This window comes from Rhodnius prolixus, unplaced genomic scaffold (genome assembly GCF_049639745.1).
Source record: "Rhodnius prolixus isolate KJV_2025 unplaced genomic scaffold, Rpr scaffold_2, whole genome shotgun sequence".
Taxonomy (NCBI): Eukaryota; Metazoa; Arthropoda; class Insecta; order Hemiptera; family Reduviidae; genus Rhodnius; species Rhodnius prolixus.
The window spans coordinates 41,127,616-41,151,073 of record NW_027411592.1 but is presented as its reverse complement, the minus strand read 5'-3'; the positions used below and the strand labels follow the sequence as shown (position 1 = coordinate 41,151,073).

General features: G+C 30.6%; 3 protein-coding genes across 7 annotated transcripts in view; 2 read left to right on the top strand and 1 right to left on the bottom strand.

The window, feature by feature from the left end:
• LanA (laminin subunit alpha) overlaps positions 1-8,548 on the top strand; it is a 61,261-nt gene extending 52,713 nt beyond the window's left edge. Inside the window, exons 47-58 of the mRNA XM_074119338.1 lie at positions 171-381; positions 473-637; positions 1,100-1,264; positions 1,982-2,298; positions 2,466-2,710; positions 2,947-2,988; positions 3,654-3,761; positions 4,106-4,272; positions 5,082-5,327; positions 7,657-7,807; positions 7,890-8,117; positions 8,205-8,548. Coding sequence (XP_073975439.1) covers positions 171-381; positions 473-637; positions 1,100-1,264; positions 1,982-2,298; positions 2,466-2,710; positions 2,947-2,988; positions 3,654-3,761; positions 4,106-4,272; positions 5,082-5,327; positions 7,657-7,807; positions 7,890-8,117; positions 8,205-8,467 — 2,308 coding nt within the window. The 3' untranslated portion in view covers positions 8,468-8,548. The remainder of the gene's footprint in view (positions 1-170; positions 382-472; positions 638-1,099; positions 1,265-1,981; positions 2,299-2,465; positions 2,711-2,946; positions 2,989-3,653; positions 3,762-4,105; positions 4,273-5,081; positions 5,328-7,656; positions 7,808-7,889; positions 8,118-8,204) is intronic.
• A 1,920-nt stretch (positions 8,549-10,468) lies between these two features.
• Positions 10,469-11,871, bottom strand: Use1 (Vesicle transport protein Use1). The gene is made up of 2 exons (XM_074119347.1): positions 11,641-11,871; positions 10,469-11,484 (listed from the first exon to the last, which is right to left on the bottom strand). The coding sequence occupies exon 2, from the start codon at positions 11,454-11,456 to the stop codon at positions 10,716-10,718; it is 741 nt and encodes a 246-aa protein (XP_073975448.1). The 5' UTR covers positions 11,457-11,484; positions 11,641-11,871; the 3' UTR covers positions 10,469-10,715.
• Positions 11,872-11,948: 77 nt separating this feature from the next.
• elgi (E3 ubiquitin-protein ligase NRDP1 elgi) lies at positions 11,949-22,473 on the top strand. 5 transcript variants are annotated; one of them, XR_012455641.1, is made up of 7 exons: positions 11,949-12,267; positions 13,664-13,800; positions 14,260-14,416; positions 14,490-14,621; positions 15,409-15,564; positions 15,647-15,998; positions 22,345-22,473. XR_012455641.1 is itself a non-coding variant. In XM_074119346.1 (6 exons), exons 1-6 carry the CDS (start codon positions 12,178-12,180, stop codon positions 15,914-15,916), a joined length of 942 nt encoding a protein of 313 aa, XP_073975447.1. In that variant the 5' UTR covers positions 11,949-12,177; the 3' UTR covers positions 15,917-17,378. The 5 variants fall into 5 exon arrangements, 1 of the variants encoding a protein (XP_073975447.1); XR_012455643.1 differs by lacking the exon at positions 22,345-22,473 and adding an exon at positions 18,787-18,916; XR_012455644.1 differs by lacking the exon at positions 22,345-22,473 and adding an exon at positions 17,795-17,916.
• The last annotated feature ends 985 nt before the right edge of the window (positions 22,474-23,458 follow it).

Genomic DNA, 23,458 nt, shown 5'->3' with positions numbered 1-23,458 from the left:
CGATCTTGTAATCACAATTGTAATTTTCTAATTGCATTAAATGATATGTGTCATTATTTTAATTTATTTATTTGTTATAAAAATACTATTTTAATTTTTTTTAATCTCACTTTAAGAACTGTTCTACCACTGTAAATCAATAATTATGCTTATTTAAAATATTTTTTTAGGGATGAATTAGTTAACACTACTTTCACAACTGGATTCCGCTTTAATGGAAACGGTTATGTCGCTTTAGATAGTAAACCTTATAGAATGGGTAAATCATCTGATGTAACACTCTCTTTCAAGACGTTTTCTAAGGATGGATTATTATTTTTGTCCGAAAAAGGAAAAAATTTCTTGTCAATTGAAATTAGAGAGGGAAGAATACTCTATCAGGTACAAATATTCTTTCTGCGTTACATTTCTAATTACTTTATAACAGTTTTGGAATTTTCGGGACAAACAAATAACGAATGATCAATTGTAGTTTGATCTTGGAGAAGGTCTGGCTACAATGGTTTCTTCTAAAACTTACAACGACGGTGAATGGCACCAAGTTCAAACTAGTAGGTTGGAAAAAGAAGGTAGTCTGAAAGTTGATGGGGAATTCATTGAACAGGCTTCAGCGCCTGGGAAGAATAATAGATTGCAGGTGAGTTTATTATATTTTTTAATAATTTTGCAACAAGCTAATAACGGTTAATGGATCAAAATTGGGTACTCGAGGTTTGTCAGATTGCCCCTTGGAGAAATAGCCTTTCCTGACTAACGCAGATTTTTACATCAAAGTTGAAGTGTCTTCTGCCTGACTGAGTAGGACTGTTTCTTTTGGAACAGTGATTCAGTCACCAACACGATGAACATTTTCCCTAATAAACTCTTTCGGTATATATGCACTCCACCGAAACGTTTCATCCTCAGTTTTTTTAAATGCCTCATGACATTCCTCCACCAATGGTACCAAACATCCAACCCAATGATAGAAAATAATAAAGAAATTATTTTTTCAGAGTATTTTACGGGTAATCCAGTTTCGAAACCGGTCTAAACCATCTTTTCTTCTTGCTTACAATTTATAATTAACAATATCAGTGATTCTCTTTATTTTGTACAGGTTCCACCAGTCTTCTACATAGGTGGTTATCCAAATGAACACAACATCCTAGAGGTAACAAATGCAGATTTTGACGGATGTATTGATGAGGTGGCTTTTGATAGCACAGTAGATTTGAATAAAAATGTTGAAGCTATTGGAGTAATTCCCGGATGTCCAGAAAAGGTAATCTCTTTTTTGTTTTATTGAAGTTGTATTTATTCACCTTGTAAAAAAGTATTGCCATTCTATCAGAATGAAAGTTGGTTTAATAGTTTATTATGAATGGGTCAAGTTAGGTTCTTATTAGTTGAATTTTGTATTTATTAAAAAGTTTTTATTTAATTATTATGGCAATAGGTAAGATTCGTGGATGAAGGTGTGAATTATTAACCAGTTCATTAATACACTTTAATATTATTCTTAAATAACAGTATCATTCATTGCTTAAATAAAAAATAAATAAATAAATGTAAATCGTTAAAGTTCAAATCTTTTTTGCAAGAAATATATGATTAATGAAATAATAAAAATTCGAAGAACAAGAATAAAAGAGAGTAAGGTTTAACATATGTTAACAATTTTTGTTTAATTGCATTAAATTTATTTCGAGGAAAATTGCAGTGTATTTGTTTCACAAAAATTAAATAAACCTTATTTTGATCAAGGATTCCTAACACGCTTGCGGCTGGGAATAGAAGTTTCGTTGCCCTATATCCGACTTGAACCTAGACCGATCACCTTCATATTAAATTGTTTAAAAATTTTACGATCATTACCAAAATTAAACTTCCTAAGTAATGATCAGTATTTTATAATTCATCTGGATAGAACTCTGGCAATAATACGGGTAATTTGAACGGTATAACGCCACTTTGCTGAATTTTTAATTTTTTTCAACAGGTTGCGAGTGTGGTTTCTTTTGAAGAAGGAACTAAAGGATATATATTGCAACCTAATATTTCCGCAACAAATAATATTATGGAATTGATACTAAGGTTCAAAACTTCAGCGAAAACTGGTCTTTTAGCGTATGCAGTCGATGGCCTGTCTAGCATTGCACTTTGGTTGGAAGATGGCCAGTTAAAATTTACAAATGGAGATGATTATATAAAATCTACCTCACCGAATACATACAACGATAGTATGTGGCACGTTGTTATGGCTGCTTATGATTCAGAATCTTTACAGTTGTTTATAGATGATATTGAAACATACAGGTAATAATTTATAAGGTAAAAAAAATTGTTTAAATTTGTTCGGATTACGAGTACATTATTTTATATGAATAATGATGAAACGGCTAGAGAATGTGTAACACTTAACAATGTTATTTCATATTATTTTGAACATATATATAAATGTTGCTTATATAATTATTTTATAGCACAGAAGAGCCTATAAAACCAGTCCGGATGTTGCATGGAGATCTTTACTTTGGAGGTGTTCCTTCCAGTGTAGATGCAGCTGCTGCACTGAAATCTCAGTTTTCTGGTTGTATAAGTGATGCTACCTTGAACGGTGTTATAATTAATTTTGGTAATCTAACAGAAACACGTGGAGCTTTAGTTGGAAAGTGTGTGTTAAATTTGAAACTGAGACCTAGACCAAGACCTCTTCCACCGCCATTACGTAGGTTTAAACCAATTAATTGCTTATAAATGTTTATGCATAACAAATTTATTACTAGTATTTCTAATTTTTCTGCACGATATTGACATTAAATGGGAAACAAATAAACAACCATAGCAGTCGGGGAACATGCTATTTAAAAGACTGACATATTAAAAATATTTAAAAAAAAAAAAATATTTAGTAACGATATTATTAACATTTTCGTTGCGTTAATTTTTTTTTATGAATTTCAGGTCCTTCTTATGAAGTTACTGAAGGCCCTCCAGGAGTTGAAGGTATTAATTCTGAATATTGTTTTTCATAAATATTTTTTGTATTTTTTTACTTGAACAACTCCAAATAAAGTTAATAAAGAGAACTTATATTAAAATCTGTAACTCGTTAATTGGTATTATAAGTGCTAATGAATGTAGTATTATGAATACTCATTTGTAAAATAGAAAAAAAATCATGAAACTATTTAGCTGTGTCTCAAGTCAACTTTTGCCCAATAGTTATTCGAATTAATTTACAATTCGCTTGGGTTTTATACAAATTTCCATTACATTTCAAATGTATTGAATAGTTATTTAAAAACTTTTTTATATCAACCAATTACTTCATGTGAAAATGTACATGAATGTACTTTGTGCATAATTGGCGGCAAGATGTGGAAACAATTTTAAATAATAAATTACAGGGCATAAATAGAAATTAAACAAAAATATTAGGAATTATAACGTGTTAAAATCCTTCTTGATTCAAATTTATTCACCAACTTGTTTTTAAAGATTTTCCTCCTACTTGAGAAAGAGAAAGAAAGTTTCTAATTTTTCTCAAAACAAGTATTTAACGATTTTCATTAAGCTTTACAATCCAAGTATTAACGAAAATGCATTCACTTTATATTTGTAAAGTTTTTTGTTGGTTATTTTTATAAATTAAGAAAAACTTATTTCAGAAACTACTACTGCACCACCCATTACAAGGCCAGCTCCTACAGATGACTGCAAGTTGCCCTTATACGCAGCTGAACCAAAATTTACTGAAAAAACAGGATACAGATTTGGTTAATACCTCCCTCTTTCTTATTCTCTTTATATAATAATAAAGCTTTATTTCAAAATAATTTTAAATTATACAATTAGAAAAGAAGTAAAGTATAGCTTTTTTTTAACATGATGTAAAAACCGTCTTCTAACTGCTCGGAATTCATGATTAAATGGATTTCTTAGTATTTAATATTTAACCAGAGAAAAGAGAATTAGTATATACATATAATAATATAATAGTATATAACCTTTTAATCTTTTGGATAAAATATAGTATTCTGTTTGCTATTTTCAAAAATCAAAAAATGAAAACAAAATTTAAAATATAAACATGTGCCAATTATCAATTTTCTTACTTCAGGTTCTTCTTTTGGAAGTAGATTTGAATATTCATCTATACCCGTAAAACTTAAGAATAAATATGACTTTTCAATTGATGTGAAAACTAAGGCAAATGATGGAGTGATATTTTTTGCATTTCATAACAAAAATGCTGACTTCATTGCTTTGTATTTAAAAGAAGGAAAGGTAAAACTAAGCATTGTATGATTTTCTTAAAATATTTACTAAATCAGATATGTACATATTGGTATTTTAGGTTTAGCTACGGTTGGTATTGTAAAGTACTCTTCTTTCTAGAGCCGATCGAAAGCGGAGCATGTCTCCATGATCCTAGTTAAATTACTAAATATTATTTGCTACGTTTATGAAAATCCGCGTATCAAATCTGTTTTTTCATTTTCATGACACGAGTAACGACATAATACTAAAGCTATTGACAAAAACAATCTTGAAAAAGGCATTGATTGCATTAATTTTTTGAAAGAAATAAAAAAATTGGGAGATCAATATGTTCCAAATTTATTTAACTTGTCATTATCCTTATTTTATAATTGTTAGAGCTTTAAAAATTATACATTATTATCAATTACAGTTTGATCTGCATTAATCTCTTTAAGATTGAAATTATCTATCTATCATTTAAGATGATCTTCGTCATAATCTTTTTATTTTCCCCTTTAACCATTTTGTACACCGAAACTGAAACAATAAAAAAAGAAAGAAATCAGGAAATTTTGCTTAAGTTAACTTTATTTTGTGATAAAACAATTTTTAGGTAGTGTTCAGTGCGATTTGAATAAGAATTATTTATAATTCGCTGTTCCATTTTGCAATGGGATGAAATAGCCAAATTTGGTTCGAATCTTTTATTATTAAAATTTTAGTAGCAGTAAGAAAAATTTGAAATGAGCTCTGCTTTTTCAATGGTAGGCTGTGCACCTTTCCTAAAATTTAAATTTCACAAATTACAGACTAGTTTTGGTTTTATTTTATAGATTAATTATGGATTTGACTGTGGTTCCGGTGATGCCCTTCTCGTCTCAGACAGAGTCGTCAATGACAACAAATGGCACAAAATTGGATTTAAACGTCAAGCAGAAAATGGATATTTAATTATAGACGATTATGTTGTTGCTGAAGGCAGTTCTAGAGGAAACACAAGAACATTAAATGTTACACCACCTTACTATCTTGGAGGTCTTGACCCACGAATGCGGCAAGATCCAGTTTTAGCATTGAAGGTAAAATCTTATTACAATGTTGGCTCTTTAGAGACTACATACTTCTAATCTATCTGACCGAGATCTCCATAAGGAAGAATATACACATTTAGGCAATTCACGGGCCCACCACTCCCTTGCAGAAAACAATCATTTTAGCCCTGAAACATTCAAGAATGCTAAAGCAGAGGCGAGTGAGGTCTTCTTTCAACAATTAAACTCAAGTTTGCAGGAGCGAAACTATAGGATTTTTTTTTTTTTAAAGTTAAATTGAGTTGACATCTGAGTTCATTGGCCCCAGAAGTTTTTTTCAGTGCACTGCTGACACCGGAAAGTGTTCACTCGTTTCAGACAACACTGTCTATCACTGGACAGAGAGCAGTATAAAGCTTTTGGAAATAAAAATATCTAAAGACCAGCAATTGGATGCAAACCCAGAAACTTAGCGTAGGAATCCAGTACGCTAACCACTTACCTAACTTATGGTAATGCTATAGGAACTGATTGCTAATATGAATGAATGAATGAATGAATGATTTTTATTTGCTCTTAAGAGTACAGATCTCATAGCAAAGGGTTGGCCTTACAGTACAAGGAGTTTACAAAGTTAATTCTGTCAGACTTATTATACAAATTAATGGTTTTTTATTATTGTATACAATATATGTACGGGTTGAAATTGAAAACAAAACAGAACTAAACTATATAATTAAATCGGAGTGGAATCATTTACAGCTATAATCAGTAAGAGAAAGTTATTCTAGAATTAGTTATTTGTAATAGTAATTTATATAAGTAGAGTAGAGAAAAAAAACAAACTAGATAATTACAAACTTATTGCAATAATTTTCTTAAATGAAGACTTCTTGTAATAAAATAATAAAGGTGATTAAGCTTTTGAACATTATCCTCAATATTAAGAAGCTGTTGAATTTTATCTCTCTCGGTTTTTACATCTTTGGTGTATCTATCAATGTATTTATGTCTTAAAGAGTCAAATACTTCGCAGTGCAGCAAAACATGAACAATAGTATCTAGACCCGCGTGACAAAGTGGACAATCAGCCTCAGTCTGGAAGCGGATATAGAAATTTTTATTATAGATCCGGGGTAGGTACTTGCCGCTAAGCCTTACTTGGGAGATAATTCTAAGTTTTTTTATACCAACTTTAGTGGTCAAGTACAACTCTCCCCGGCCAAGAGAACAAACTGATTGCTAATATAATGTACCCTTTTTCCAAGGAGCTGAAAAGGAATTTCGTCCATTACTTGCCCGATACTAGGGTTAACACATGCTTAGATCACCTTCCTTAGCACAACTTTCGTTCTGCCAAAAAATATGGATTTGTGGTGTCTTTTCAGGCCCCTCCAGATATACTTAGAGAGCCTCATCCCCTCCTTACTTCTCCAGTTTGTCCAAGCCATTTTTCAATTCCTAGCTGGTAGTTATTTCTCTTTCTTTTGGAATGAAAATTATTTTTCTACTTTTTTTATTTTTTGGAGCAGAAAATTATTTGTTATGAATCCAAAAAAACTCAGAGAGAATATTTATAAAGTTAAAGCGCCTTGTTTCTTCTGGAAAAAAGGCATTTACTTTATAACCCGAGTTATAAAATATAGAACGCTCTATATCTGGCAAGTCATAAAACAAACATCAAATGAAATGCTTTGCATAAGCAAAGTACGTAAGCACATAAGTTAGCTAAGTTTAGCCTCTGAGAGCCTCTCATCATCTATCTCTGCAGGTCCTGATCCTGTTTATATTGAGTTAATGTTATGGATGTCATTGCAAGTGTTTCTTCTATGATTAGGCTGAGATATTTGCAGGGACGCCAAGACCTCTGAGGAAGTGGCTGGTCCTCTTAGTCCTTCGGAAAATAAAGATTTCTGAGGAAGAAAATGAAACCTCCTATTTTTTAATTTTTTTGGCTGTATGTTTACAATTTCTTTCTCTAAAAGTATTTTCTGCCCTTTCTACAGAAGTAAAAGGGATTATCATTTTTCAAATTCAAATTTTTCAAGTTTTCATCATCAGAGGGAAAACATTTTTTTGGCTTTAAAAGACAAAATAATAAAAAGTAAATGCCAAGATTTAATTTTGACACTTCAAAAACTCTTTAGATCATTTTCTTGTACCTAAAAATTTTTAAACTTAGAATAAAAGAAAACTCGCATATTGTGTTATATAAAAAAAGTTATTTTCCTTGATATTTTCTAGGGTAAAATGGATCAGTCAATTTACGAGTCGTTAAATTTATGTAAAAGAAATTAATAAAATTTTTGTTTTTTAAAACAAAATGAGCTTTCCAAAATTTAAAATTTTTGATGTAACAATTGCTTAATTTTTGTAGGGAGTGAATGCCTCATTTGAAGGATGCCTTAGATATTTTAAGGTAAATGGTCATGATATTTCAAGTGGAACATCCTTTGGAGTGTTACCTTGTGTTGATACAATTGAAGAAGGGATTTACTTCTCTCCGGACGGAGGATATATAAAACAAAGTATGATATTCCTTATTCATTTCTCTTTCATAAAATCTTGAAAAACTTTGAATCTTTTTTTTAACATACTTTCTTGTCTCAGGAGAAAGGTTTAAAGTTGGTGTAAAATTTGAAGTTGAATTAAACATCAAGCCCCGCTCATTGTCAGGCTTATTGCTCTCTATACATGCAAGAAAAGATTATCTTGTCCTTGAACTTGTCAATGGTACTGTAAGAATGACCGTGGAAAATGGTGCTGGAGAAATTACAAGCACATATATACCTCCAGACACTAGTTTACTTTGTGATGGGCACTGGCATACTATAAAAGGTATGGGTGCACTTATTTTTAGAGAATTCCTGGTTTTAATCAATAATTATTTATACATATATACATATATTTTTTTTTTTTGTGCAGCAATAAAATCAAAACATGTAATCACTCTGGCAGTAGACAATGATTTCAAAGATCCTGTACAAGGAAAAAGATCACCATCTGTTGATACTCTGCATACATTGTATCTTGGAGGTCATCCAAACCCGAAGAAGTTGCCTGGCGTCCTGAGTCCATTCCCTTATGTGGGTTGCTTAAAAAATGTAGTGATTAATAGAGTTCTAGATCCTATTCACATTAAAAACTCAGTTGGCAATGTAACCATTAATGCCTGCCCTACTATTTAAAATATTTATACCTTAAATTTAAATTTCTTTTTGTACAAATATATTTTAATAAAAACATTAGTACTTAATTATTTACACAAATCACTAAATTTGATTTACAAAAACTACAACTGTCCACTTGAGAGAGAGTTTTGTAAATTCTTTTTAGAATGATTAGTTAGTTTCTGTTGGTAACCAACTTACAAAACCTATTTTACTTACGACTTTAATATATTATACTTTCTTTTGTTTCTCGTATAGGAAAAATCAGGACAATTTTTTAGTTTTCAGTTCACAGAACCTGTAAATTATGAATACGAAAATGTATACATGTTTTTTAATTAGTCTGTATATAAGTCCTGAGTTTCTAAAAAAATGAAAATTTGATATTCGATTTATACATTTCAGAGGATCCAAAAATTATTTTTTCTTGAAGAAATTATTCATTTTCTTCTCTTATCTTCAAAATGACTTATTGAATAGATGTTTCAGCCTTTCAAGATGTTTTTACAAATGGGATCAATAGCATATTCAGTAGACCAATGTACTACATTTGTATAATCCAATCCGTAACAATTTCAAGGAAACTTCATTTGTTGGGCATTCTAAAGTATTAAGATCTTTTTTAAAGAACAATTTATTGTAAACCGTCCGGTTTTAAATTCCGAACAGGAAGAATATGATGGGTTGACAAGTCAAGTGTGCTTTACTCAGACTTTTTTTTATTTTATTTTCCATACCAAACAGCTTTCATTTGAACTTATACATAAACATAATATTTAGGCCCGAACTTGATTTAGAAAACATTCATTGTAGCTATTTGTATTTCTCTCTAGTTTCAAAAAATAACATCAAACAGAGAAACGATTGGAGTAAGTTCAATATTTTGAAGTAAAGCAAAATTTTGTATATACGATAGTACATAAAACTATTGTAGAAGCTAAAACTCAGAAATAATAATGTAATGTTTTCATCCGTCATAGAAAGCGTTTTTTTTTTTTAATATATTCTGTCCGATTTCAGACTTTTATACATCAGACACATTCATTACCAAATTCTATACACCCAACTTATTATTTTATTTCAACCTCCGATGATGGATGAAAATCAAACTGGCCACGAATGAAAAAAACATGTGAGTTTTTACGCATAAAATCAAAGACAGAAGCTTCCAAAGGAATCGCAAGTGTACAGATTATTTACTAAAACGCCGATGAATATTTTAGGCTTTAAAGAACTAGTTGTACGTAGGATAGCTTTATTAAACAATAATTTAGATATTTTGAAGCTAAGAAGGAAGGGGAAACCGGGCGACGACAGAATTGCTTTCATCCCCTGGATTTGCTGGTAGCGATATTTGGGTACAGCGATTGGACGACTCACCAAGGTAATTAAGGGAAGTCACTGTCACGACAGGTAGAGCTAAATGAACTCTGGCCGCCCTCAGTTTCTCTTAACAAACAGCGACACCATTCTCACTGCCCAGTGATTGATACTGTCTGTAACGATAGAACACTATCCGGAGGCAGGCAGTTATTGAAAAAAGCTGCGGGCGCCAGTAACCTCAGATGTTGACGGTGTTAAATACAAAAAAATAAAATAAAAGTAAGTTAAGCATTAACCAACTAGGGAGGCAGGTTCGACCTGGCTAATCTCATCTTGCACACTAAAAACTTTTTTTAGCATCAGGAATGGCTTGCAAACACCGAATTTCATTTACGAAACCTACTCATTCAAAAATGAAAAGCATTAAGTGATCAGTTTCACATTTAAAAGTTTATGAATGAAATTGACTCTTGTAATTTAGAAAATAAAAGAAAAGTCAAGACTATTACAATTAAATATTTATTATAGTTATCTTTTAATGATGTATGAGGATTTTTTTTTTAATTTCATGATCTGCATTCAAAATACTATTACTCTTTGGATAAAAACAATATTTAAAAAAATATTACAATAAATAATTTAAAAAGCATTTTAAAAATAATTAAAACAAGAACAGCAAAATAATGTTACATAGCACCCATGTTAGTTATATGTAGAAAATTACATACTAAGTAATTATGATATATTACACGTTATAAGTAGAAATGTAACATTAAATTTCATAGATACATACAAAATTAACAATCAACTTAATATTAGAATTCATTAAGTCTTTCTCATATCACAATAAATGTTCTCTTTTTTCAGAATCACGGGTTAATAACCAACCTTCAGCCAGGTTTATTAATACATTGACGCACATTTAGTTTAGGCATATATGAAATTACGATGTGCGTTTCTTCATTACTTTCATTAAAAGTACCATGTTAATGAAAATAACAATGACTACAATAAGAAGTACCCAAGTCCAACATTGCCAAGTTTTTTTATTGTTTTCTTGTAATTTGTCAGAATGAACCTTTAACTGGTCAACATTTTTATCTGCTAAGGCCGACGACTTTTCTACAACATGAGAATCATTTCGTATTATATTACCAGCTAGAAGTGACTGTTCCTTAATATTTCTAGCCAAAACAAGCATATCATCAGCTATTTTCTCTTGCATTGTGTGGTGATACTTTAGAAGTGCATCTAGATCGTTAGATCCTTCAGGTTCAGTCTTGTCAATATCCCCGTATGTCTTTCTACGTTTTAATTTGCCTGATTTTTTAGTTAACAATTCTTCTCTCAACTGCGTCCCTACAGCCTCATTAGTAAAGTGATGTAGTTCTTTAGAATCCTCATTATTACCTTTAGGAGCAAGTTGCAAAGCAACAACTTTATCTAAAGGGGTTTCTTCATCATGCACCCGTAGAACACCTTTGAGGAATGCAATGCGTTGAAAATATGTATTCATTGATTCAACACTTGGCTTATTTGAAATTTCTTTCAAATTATTAAGTAATTCATCGAGATATTCAATGTATTTTTTTAGTCTCCATTCATCTTCTTCTCTGAGAGACTTGGCCATATTTTCACATTTTCCAAGCAATCTTTTCAAATTAATTTCTTCTACAGATGCCATGGCAAGTAAGACCCACTTTTACACAAACCTTTAACAATTAAGATAGTTGTTAAAATCGTAACAGAGGAGTTAGGAATTCAGCCACAATGATCAAAATGGTGTTTAATAAAATATCTTACGCTTGTTTTACAACAAACAAAACATAATGTGCAGAGAAATGGCAAAAATAATAAACTTTAATTACCTACAAATATCTGAATGTAGGAAAGTATCCTAATTTGTCAGCAAACATTAACAGAAAACACAATTCTACTTTTTTAAATAGCTGATTACCATTACTTAAACCTAGCTTTACAGTGTAAACATCATGCTCTATGAAGACTGAAAAGTTAAGAGTAAAACGAAGACGTAATGAAAAATAATTTTTCCATTCAAAAAACAGACTAATTCAAAATTGTTAATCTGCGAATCGTCACATATACAAAAGTAATGTTGCTAGAATCAAGAAAGATAGAAAAAAAAAAAAAATTCTAATGCTGTTATTTCTGACATCACTGATCAGTGTACTATATATAATTTAGGTTATGATTCTAATTCTAGTTTCGCGACTAGTCTGCTACGTTAATTTACAATTTGATATGCTTTTCAGGAGATAGAAGTTAATTCGCGTCAGTTTTCCATGTTCTTGTTCCGTTGAGTGATTGATTTCAAACAATGTATCTCTTGATTGTGACGGGTTAATTCAGCAGGTGCCTAAAATACCCTATGTGTATCAAGTAATATGGGTTTTGAAATTAATCGCTTTACTGGTGAAGTAGACGATGAACTTTTGTGCCCTATATGTTCTGGAGTATTAGAAGAACCTTTGCAGGTATTTATTTTATTGTAATTGTGAAGCCTTTATCACTTAGTATTAGAACAATTGAAGTATCCTGTCTTTAAAAAGTTTGTTTACTATTTTGAATGAAACAAAAAATGTATGAATTTCTGTTCCTACTCTCTGTTCGAAAGATCCATGAAAGGAGGAAAAAAACTAGTGTTTTAAACAAATACTTTTTTTTATTGATACTTAATTTTTGTATCAGGGTACTGTTTCCTTTTACAGGTTTAATTTTTTAGAATTCTTGTGCTCTATCTAAAAAAAACTACCAATTTTCCACGGACTTTTTCTGTGACGCGAGTAATGAAAGCTGTTTTTGTTTATTTAAAGCAACACTTTCATTATATATACCTTACATTATATTAATTTAGTTTATATATACTGTTAATATATGAGTTTTTATTTTAAAACAAATATTATTGTGGCGCTGTCATTTCTTCTGGAGAATCAAGCTACAGTGAAGAAAGATATCTGAGATTCCACATTCCTTTTTTAGTTAGCATATACGAGTATAAGTTTTTTAGGTCGAAAAAGGAAGTACTCACTGATCCATTGAAAAAGAAGAATTAAATAGTTAAGAATAAATGAATCATTATATACAATAAAGACCAGTAATATTCATAATAATTTTTCTCATTACATTCCAAAATCCATTCGGTATTGTTGGTGGCCTAAAGCCCCAGAAGGTGTTAGATTCGCCGAGTAACAAGAAATACCAGTAAAAGTTGTAACTTTAGTTTTTGCTACAAACCATGTACGGGACAGTTTGTTGGGAATTCTTGATGATTCCCAGTTTTCTGATTTAGTTGCAATTGTTGTTTTGAATTGGGGTAGTGACGGATAATTCCATATCCTACAATTATTACGTTCTTTTACAATATCCAGAGAAATGTATAGCCTTACATAAAACATCTCTGTTTTAGTTAAAAATACTCGGAAAAATTCTCTTTTTAACACCTGCTGAGGAAGAAGTAAATTTCAATCAAATGAAAGTATTACCCTTTATTTTGTGAATAATGAATTGGATTAATATTATTAGAAATGCATTTAGATTAAAAATAAATTTAGTACTCTAATATGAATATCATTTATGATTTTTTTATTGATTGAAAGATATTTGAGGTGGTTTGCCCAAGGTCTTATATTCCGGTAATATCATATCTTCTAGACACTAATTATTCTAACAAAGATGGATTTTTTTTTATACTACCAGCTCTTTATCTATTCTTTTTTTTGTCCATTTCGTAATGAGTTTAAATTTTGGAATATTAACTACTGAGTGAATTGAATGATGGTTATATTTTTCACCATGCTCCACTATGACATCATCCTAAATTTCTTGTTTATTATGTCCTAAACCTAATTTTCTTTTTCTGATTTTATGAAGGCTCCTGCATGTGAACATGCTTTTTGTAGTGCTTGTATTCATGAATGGATCTCAAGGCAACCTACTTGTCCTGTGGATAGGCAGTCTATCACTCAGTTGAGACCTGTTCCTCGCATTTTGCGGAACCTTTTAGCAAGGTGTGTAATATTCATATTTTTCATTTTAATTAATCATTTTGAATTTTGTTTTTTTTTTTTCATTTATTGACATTTTCAGATCTGTTTTAGGAAATTTGTTTAATAACTTTTTGACCTATCCTAAAGAGTATTTATAAAGATTGGATTTTTCTTATTAATTATAAGAAAATTAATTCTTATTAAAATTATTCAAAAAATAAAAATAGATTGGAATAAATTGAAACGTGCTTCTAAGTTTGGGAAACATTTAAAGCATTTTTTTATTTCAAGAAACTTTTTACAATTCTAATATAGAAGTGTAATAATTAATGAAATAAGTCAAATATAATTTCCGATTAAAAATCAAAGATTAATTTGTTTGCAGGATATATAAATTTTCATGATAGTTTTAGATCACTCTTTAGAAGAATGCAAGAATAATGTGTTCTAGTATCAAGAGGTTTGTTTAAAATTTTGCAGGCTTAGTATAACTTGTGACAATGCAATGTACGGATGTCAAGCGGTTTTAAAATTGGATGCTCTTAGTAGCCACCTTTCTGAATGTGAACATAATCCTAAAAAACCTGTACCTTGTGAACAAGGTTGTGGACTAATTATTCCTATGGATGAATTAAAAGTATGGATACTTAAACGTTTCCTTTTAATAATTTTTATTGAAAGAACCAAAAAAATAAGTACAATGATTGTAGGACCACAATTGTGTGAGAGAATTGAGAGCATTAATTCATAATCAACAGCAGAAAATTCAAGATTTCCAACAAGAAATTGCCGATCAAAGATTTCAAATTAATGAACAAAAAAGAGAATTGTACATTCTTAAGGTAATATTTTATTATGACCTATTATCTTATTAAAAGAGATTTGCCCTAGAAATATGTACTGTATTCCCAAATTATATTTAACCAGGAATAATAAGGTAGAAGGAGCGTGTCAATTCCAAATCCTCAGCCTAATGTGACTTATATCTCCTGAGAAAAAAAGAATAATTTATTTCCAGATTAAAAAAAAAAAAATTTCTACTTTTGTATTGGATCAAATTCGAATACCTGCCGGAAAAAAGAAGATAATTTAAATCTTGGCAACCATGTATTCTTTCCGGTATAACGGTCTATCCTTGCTCTTAGGTAGATTTTGTTTGCATCGTTCCTCTTTGCCTATTCTCGTTCAAACCATTTTGACTTTTTCTAATGAAGCTCCTTTCACCTTTCTGTTCTTCATCAAAATAAAAAATATAAATATAAAATGATACGAGGTGCCTTATGCTTGCAACTAAGTGGACTTCGAATAACCTCTTTATTGAACTTTTGTTTTGAGTGGAAAGCCCAGTGACAATTCGTTCGTAATGTACCTAAACAAATAATCATCTGCGGTATTTAGATATTCATGTTGATTCTAATAATTTAATAGTGTTTTTGCAACAAACGTCTTTTGAAATAATGTTAAATTTTTGTTTTTTTAGAAATTGCCTTACTTTGGAGTTGAGTTTATTATTCAGTTAGTGCCATTGAATAGAATTTGTTATAGATCAATCATCTAAAACTTAAATATGTAATAGTAAACAATCCACTGAAATTTTTTATAAATCCACTTATTTATTATGTATAATAGGATTTCATGAGAGCAATGAGAGTATCAAATCCTACAATGAGAGCCCTTGCCGATGACATGGAAAGGGACGAGGTGGTTAGATGGTCTAATTCATTAGCTAGAGCAAGAGTCACTCGATGGGGAGGAATGATTTCCACACCTGATGACATATTGCAGGTAAGTAGCATTCTACAAGAAATTTCTTTCTGATTGCAGCTCTTTACTGACTATGAATTTGACTTTTTTCTTATGTGTACAGGCTGTTATTAAGCGGTCACTGGCAGATTCTGGATGTCCAGCACACATTGTAGACGACTTAATGGAAAAATGTCATGAACGTAGTTGGCCATTAGGTCTTAGCAGCCTTGAAACTAGGCAAAACAATAGAAGACAATACGAAAGTTATGTTTGTAAAAGAATACCTGGAAAACAAGCAGTTGTAGTTTTAGCTTGTGACAATCCACACATCAATGAAGACATGATGGCTGATCCGGGATTAGTAATGATTTTTGCTCATGGCATTGAATAACTTCGAAAATGGGATATTGTGCTTCATATTGTGATAAAAATTTGTAAAAACAAAAATTTTGTGAGGCCTCCTTTGGATATACGTATGTTTTTTACCTAAATATTTTTTTGTGATAATTAATTTAAAGGAAATGGGTATAAGGCATGACCGGTCAATGATGAATGAAACTATGCCAATTTATAAATTAATCGACTGACAAATATAATTAATTATTTTTATTACTGCTGCGTGGGATTTTTCATTTTATTTTTGAAATATTTATTGTATTTTTGTAGTCTAAATTTTCCAATCTGGTGTATAAATGGCGCCTTTTATTAATTATTTCGCGTACGAATGTGCATAAGTTCTAGTCAGTCCTTAAGAATTTAGTTAATTAATTGTTCACAGACTTGGTGTTAAATGCAAAAATGATCTGATTTAGGGATTTCATTGTTCAGTATAAAGTAATGAGCGGCTTCGTAAATACAGGATTTGGGACATCCAAGTGAATTAACAGACTTTAGGGACCACATGGATTTTGGTCATGATGATCTTTTTCTTAATCAGTTACTCCAGCCACAGTGACAACGTTAGATTCTTTTAAACAAAAATATAAATTGCCTTCAAATTTTAAATTATTTAGTTAAACTTGAATTTACATATAGTATGCGATTATTGTTACAAGGAAATTCTGTTTTGCTGACGGGTATGCTTTTATCCTACTGACATCTGCTTTAAATGTTATTAATGAATTATCACGTGCACAAACTTCATTGGTTTCTTTTGATTTACTATTTTTTCAGGCGGGCTTAAGGTCCAACTACCAAATCAGGTGTCGTGCACGGAGGCGGTCAGCAAACATTCTTTACTACAAAGTTCTTATATTAAACATTAGATAAAATCCAAGGTCTAGAACGGGAATCGAGCCCAGAACTACAGTGCTTCTTAGCTTTGCAGGTCTTGTCTCTAACCGCTCGGCTACCGTGGCATCTTTTTGTTTATTTAAGGAGGGTATGTTTTTGTTTTAGTTCTTCCTACCAATGTACATTTACAGTTTTGACTAAATAGATAAATTATTGCTAGAAATCCTTTTTAATTAAAAGTTATTTCCAAATCATCCAAGTTACATCTTTACCAAACTAATATTTGAGAAACCAATTCTTAATTAGAGGTTGTTCAATTTTTACGACTTTTAAAGAAGTTATCTTTCAGAAAAATTAAGTTTTAACGCGACTTTATTACAATGAACCGAACGCAAGCATTGCTGCCATAAATTACTCGAATAAGTTTATTAAATATTCAGTTCCCATTTTTAAAATATTTTTCTTTTCAATGTGAATTCGCACTTTCCGAGCTGCTAGAGGGAAACCATAAAACCAAGCTTAGTTGTGATTCAACAATCCTAGATTTAATTTTGGACTTGGGCGAGGCTTTTGTTAAGGGGTTCAAAAGTTTTAAGGCGTTAGCTCTCCTCTTCCATTCACGGCACATGATCATTGTAGGAACTAAACCACCTTAAATACGTGTCTACATTTTTTTTTAATTATTCAGTGACACATTATCTTTCTTAAAATAATAATTGTTTCTGTTATTTAGATCTGTTTCAGAGCAGTTTTTGATTGCATTTATTTATTCATTTTTTAAGTCAATGTGCAAGCAGATATAGCGTATTCATCCCGTTAAGGTGACCATAATTAATTTCATTCGAAATTGACTCCTTTTTAAAAGCATTTATATTTAAGTATATATCACCGATGTCTTGGTTTTATCTTCCAGCTGGTACATCAGAGTATACATTTTATTTTAATCAGTTGCGCATTGATACATTTGCAATTAATTATTAGTAATTTTTGTAAGCTGTGTTTTATTTTTATTTTATTTATTTTTTTATGATTTAAGGCGCGTCAACATCTGTGGTTATTGGCACCAGGAGCTTTTTTCAGTGTACTGCCGGCCTCCGGAGTGTTCTCTCGTTAGAGACAACACTGTCCATCACCGGACAGTGAGCTGTAAGAAGCTTCTAGGAAGAGAAACTCTAAGGGCCAGCAGCTGGATTCGAACCCGGGATCTCCCCGTGAAAATCCAATACGCTAACCGTATAGCTAATCCCTTACCTTTATAAGCTGTTATTGGTAATTTTATTGATTCTTCCATACAAAAAAAAAATTATTTCATACATATCCTTCTGTAAATTAGATTAATCTATCTTGGATAAACATCAGATCTGAGCAAACCGAATAAAATTGGCATATCATGATTTTAATAGAATTTTGAAAACTTTTAACTTGTTTAATTTTTGCAGTTATTTAACTTAAGGTACTGGCTGGACAAACGTACGGTAGAACATGATAATTTAACAAAATGATCTGGGTTCTTTACAGAATTCCATATTTTTGAGCCAAAATTTATGCACATTTTCTTAATATAAGCATACGATTTTTTAAATGAAATATTCATAATATTAGTAGTTAAACTTTAAGATTATATATGATGTAGATATTCTTACAAAACCCTGTAAGTCTGAATTTTATCAAAATTGAAATTTACATTTTTTTTTTATTGTTAATTTTTAGATACAATTGTTAATATAAAATTCTTCGTAGTGTTTCATACCAAATGAAAATTGACCCATATTAAACTAATGCAATATGTGACAAATTATAAATAAACAAGTTTTTTGTGTTCTCAGAAAAGTTGTATGAGAATGACTTACGAGGTTATGAAAGAATATCGACGATACAAATCTAAAAAATATTACAAGTATATGTTATATAATATAATATTTTCTTAGAAGTAAATTTTAATAATGCACTAATTTTTTGATTTCGATTTTATTTTATTTATTTTTTATTTTTATTTATATATATGTATTATATATATTTTTTTTTTAGTAACTTAAATGAAATTTTATTTGTTTGCTGAAATTAACAAATATTTTATTTGCTGCAACTGGGGTTACTTCTATTAAAAAAAAGAAAGAAAGAAAAAAGTGAACAGCGGTTTGCATAAGATTCAAACTTATGATTATGAGCAATATCTGAAAATTTATTTATTTGTTGAGAAGGTGGACAAAAGTATTTTTTTTTTTTTTAAACATTTGAAGATATGACCAGAATTACGTAGTTTGCTTTTCTCGGCAGTATTGGCATGAGGTAGAAGGGCATGTTTGATTATTTTAATTTCAATTAATTACTTAGGTCACTGGTGCCTAGAGCTTTCACAGTTCATTGCCTGCCTCTAGACACTGGGCAATGTTTTCTCGTTTCAGACTGTCCATCACCGGAAAATGAGTTGTAGAGGCTACTTGGAAGAGATAATTGGTAAGCGCGCCTGGCTTACTATTTTACTTATTATTAGAGTAAACCTAAGGCTTACCAACAGTAGTTGGGATAAATAATTAGGTCCTGGTCCTTGTATTTTATGGTGTTGTAATTTAAGAAAACTGCTTAAACAAATTACATTAGCATTTTTCAATTTCCTGTCAGTAATACAATTAGAACTATTAATGGCATATATAAAATTTTGTGCATTACTTAAATTTTCTGTCAAAACCCTTTTAGAAACAATTTTATTTTATTTTTAACTTTAACTTAGATGAATGAGAAAGATAGGGATTTCATTAAAATGTAATAACAGACGAATTAAGTTTTTTTACTTAAAATCTACTATATCCATGAAATCCACAACTTTTTCATTTCCTCCTCATGATCACTAGAGATACTGATAAAAATATAACACATAAACGCGGCGAGAAAGCAAGAACAATTTTCTGTCGACAGTTTTTGTCTACTTTTGAGCTTGTTCAAAAAGAGCAACGTTATGTTTTGTTATTAAGTAATATAGATCAGTCTAATTAAATAAAATAGACTCCGAAGACAGGCAATGCAACGAGAAGGCTCTGTACCATTGACTACTGTCCGACCCGCGATTCTAATCCAGAGCGTTACCTCTGAGATTCTTTTTTATTGGAGAATGACTGTGCACTGTGACCATTAAGATCTATTAAACCATCCTTAATGGTACTATGCAAATCTCTTCCGCACCCCTTCAGTCCCAGGTGTCTGAATATTCTTTGAATAATAGCATTGCAGTCAGCGCTAGAACCATCACGTGCTATACCCGGTACTTCAGGTAGCCTCTGTGCTGACAATGCCTTGTGAGAAAACCTGTTATTTTTCAAGGGTGCTCTCAAAAATCCAAAAGGAAACCAAGCTCCCCAGCGAAATTCATTTCATAATAATAATAATTTTCCACAGTAGAACTAGCAGTAAGTTATAATTATCCAAGTGACTCGTGCAGACCTTTCGCAAAGCCCTTCACAGATATTCAAAAGTTGGTCCCAAACTAAAGATTTGGAGGGTTCTAAGGAGGGTATACACCCCTTCAACTCTCAGCTCAGGCTTTTTAAGCAATGCTAAGGATAGGACAGCTAGTAGTTTGGGAAAAATCTCTTCCTGATGCTAGATCGCTCCCCCTATTCATCATGGAGGACTTATCGTACCCCAGCAATTGCAGCCATTCAGGCTTTCTGGAGAACCCTCAAAAAGAGAGAGAAGCCGAAACGTTCGGGTGACCACTCTCTAGGCCTTAACACTCCTCCCTCAAAGGCAGGAGCCTATTCCCTATTCATGTAGGAGGTTTGTACCCTACTAAGTCCACTAGGAAAGGGTGATTACTCCGAGGTGTCCGGTGTACCGGAAGATCCGTTTTTGATACGGTAACCCCTTGCCTTTCATCCTTCGGCACGAATCACATAACGCTTTAGATTGGGCTTGTTTGGGAAGAAGAATCCTGCCCTTCACTATTATTGTCATCTTTATCGTCATTTTTGTTTTTCAATTTTGATAATTTTTTTTTAAAGCTACTCAAATATTTGCATATTGCATTCTCATCTACCTGTTTATTTATCTCTTGTTTATTGTATTTCGCTTATCATTTCACTGAGTCCCTTCAATAGTTTTACTATAAATGTATCAATAGATATTGCGTGCAAAATGTAATCTTATACTTATTTGTTTGAAAAAATGAAACATGATGTATCATTTAATCGATTCTCCTCACTATGTGAATTGTGTATTATTAAGAAGTATTGTAAGTTATGTAAAAATCGAAAGATAGATTTTTAATCTAATATTTTATTTTGCAATTGTCTTCGTTTTCCTTGAACAAGTATTAAGTAGTTAATGAACATGAATTATATTTTCTATTGCTTGAAACTACGTAAGAATATTTAAAATTAGGCTATTAATGCATTTCATTTATCATACTAAATCATAATTTAGTTGTGTGATCTTCATTATTGGTTTTAGGTTAAGCCCAAATAATAATTTATCTATCTAAAAAATCTGGATTTGTGGTTAAGCTTTTAAGATTGTATATTTTTATTAAAATAATCCTTAATAAATGAAACAAGTAAAAGTGATATTAAGACTTTAACACAAAAAGACAAGTAAATACATGAATGAAAGGAATGTGTGCTTTCCTCATAATTAGAGATTTTAACTTTTTTCATGTATTTTCTTGCATTAATTCCACTTAACTAACAGCTTTCAAGGGGAGATAGAATTTCATTAAGTTAAATTGCAAGAAATATCTGCTTAACTGATTGATTATTTGTGTTAAGTTATATCTCCTGAAAGTCAATCATTAACTAAGTAATTTTTTGTTTTGATCTGTAATTGCAAAAATGCGGCGATTTGATTTGGATTATAGAGAAAGGTTTTTTAACATTTTATTTTTCTGAATGAAAATAGTCAGTAATTACTATCTAAAATTAATTTAATTTTTGCATTCCATATTAAAAATTAAAATGTTGGTTATTATATCAAACAACCATTTTACAATTTTGTATAAAACATTTACACCTGGAAGGTATTTTATTAGTCAGTCGGGAAGTACAGTAGCCAAACTTAAAAAATTCGGTAAATTTTTATGTTGATGTGGTCTACAAAATTAAAAGCTTAAAAATCTCTTAATTTTGAAAATTTTCTGACGTCATAAAATTGTTATCATAAAATTAAATTTGCAAAATTGAAAATAGAATTGGAATAAAGAATCTTGTAATTTTTGAAATATCCAATTGTATTACATTTAATATTTAAATTTTCCTCTTTGTTTTTCGAAAAAATTATAACTTATTTGAAATGTTTTAGTGTCCTTCTTACTTTTTTTGCGTTTATACATTTATATTTTTTAATTAATCCTTTCAAGTCCAATTTATGTTATTGTTTTAAAGTTTATTGTGTGTTAAATTAGCTAGTCATTATTTTAAAATTATTTGTGATAATTTTTTAAATTATCAGTGGAAAAAATTGTTGAAAATTGTCTCGTTTTCCAAAATCACAACATTAAAAATTTACTTGTCTTCTGTGATCTCTTATACTCAAGGATAATTCGAAAGTTTTTGTATGACTTAAACTTTTTTCTTTATTAAATCTTATAATTTTCAGATTAGCACAAAAAAAAAGTAATACACTCATCAAAACAGAAACAAGTCTAATTATATGTACGTAGCAAATTAAACTGCTTGTATAAAGGATTGCAATAAATGTAACCGTTACATGAAATAAATGGTGAGTATTGAATGTATGTTTATTTCCTTCCTGAAAGTATTTTTAAGTTCCTGTGTCTATTATTTTCATTTAGTAACATGTAAATTTTGAATATAAATCAAACCATTTCTAGGTTTACTATTTTTTCTAAAGAAGCGCTAATTGTACCGCAATGCTTTACCAGCTTCACTGTTACACTTTTGAGATGTTTGTTCATTTGTAAGACGACGTTTTCGTAATAACTTTTTTACTTTCGCTTGATATTTCTTCGCTTACTTATCTAGCAAAGAAAGCATTGCGATCGTATCCAATTTTCTATGTAGGTTTCAGCTGAAATCTGTTTTGATGGCCTTCTTATTCCGGAGAAGTGTTTGTACATATAGGTTTAGGTGTTTGGTTTAAATAGGTGTATTTGTGAGAAAATAGTCTATGTGGTTTGTAAGTAAGTGAACAGTGACGTTAAAAATGAAAAACCGCAAGAAACTCAAACTAAACATTTCATTTATGTACAAGCATAGCACCTGAAAGAAATTTAGAGCCCAAAATCATTCAATTAGAAGTAGTTCTTTACTGAAGGGATTTTTCACACTATTAATATTTTAGCTACAATACGCGTAGCACCAATTTGAATCAATAACTTTTTAGTAGAGTTCAACCAAGCGCTCCAATCCCCACAAAAAAATCTTTCCAGTCCAAAATTCTCTGCATCAAATTTAACCCTCCACACTACCTGAATATTCCCTACATCAAAGCCCTTGTTAGCCCACTCCCGTTACAAACATTTCTTTCAACTGGATCTTTACTTACTTTACCCCGGTCGAGCTATTATAAAATAACTGCAACATCTAACCATGCATAAGACTCTACCAAAATGTACTACCACTCTTACAATACTGCTTCTTCATTACTTTTTTCCTGAAAGGAATTAGTATAATGGGGGTTCTTCTGCTGAGTTTTCAATGTTTAGTTTTGGTATGAAATTAGATCAATATTTGCTTCTTTTATCTTAAAA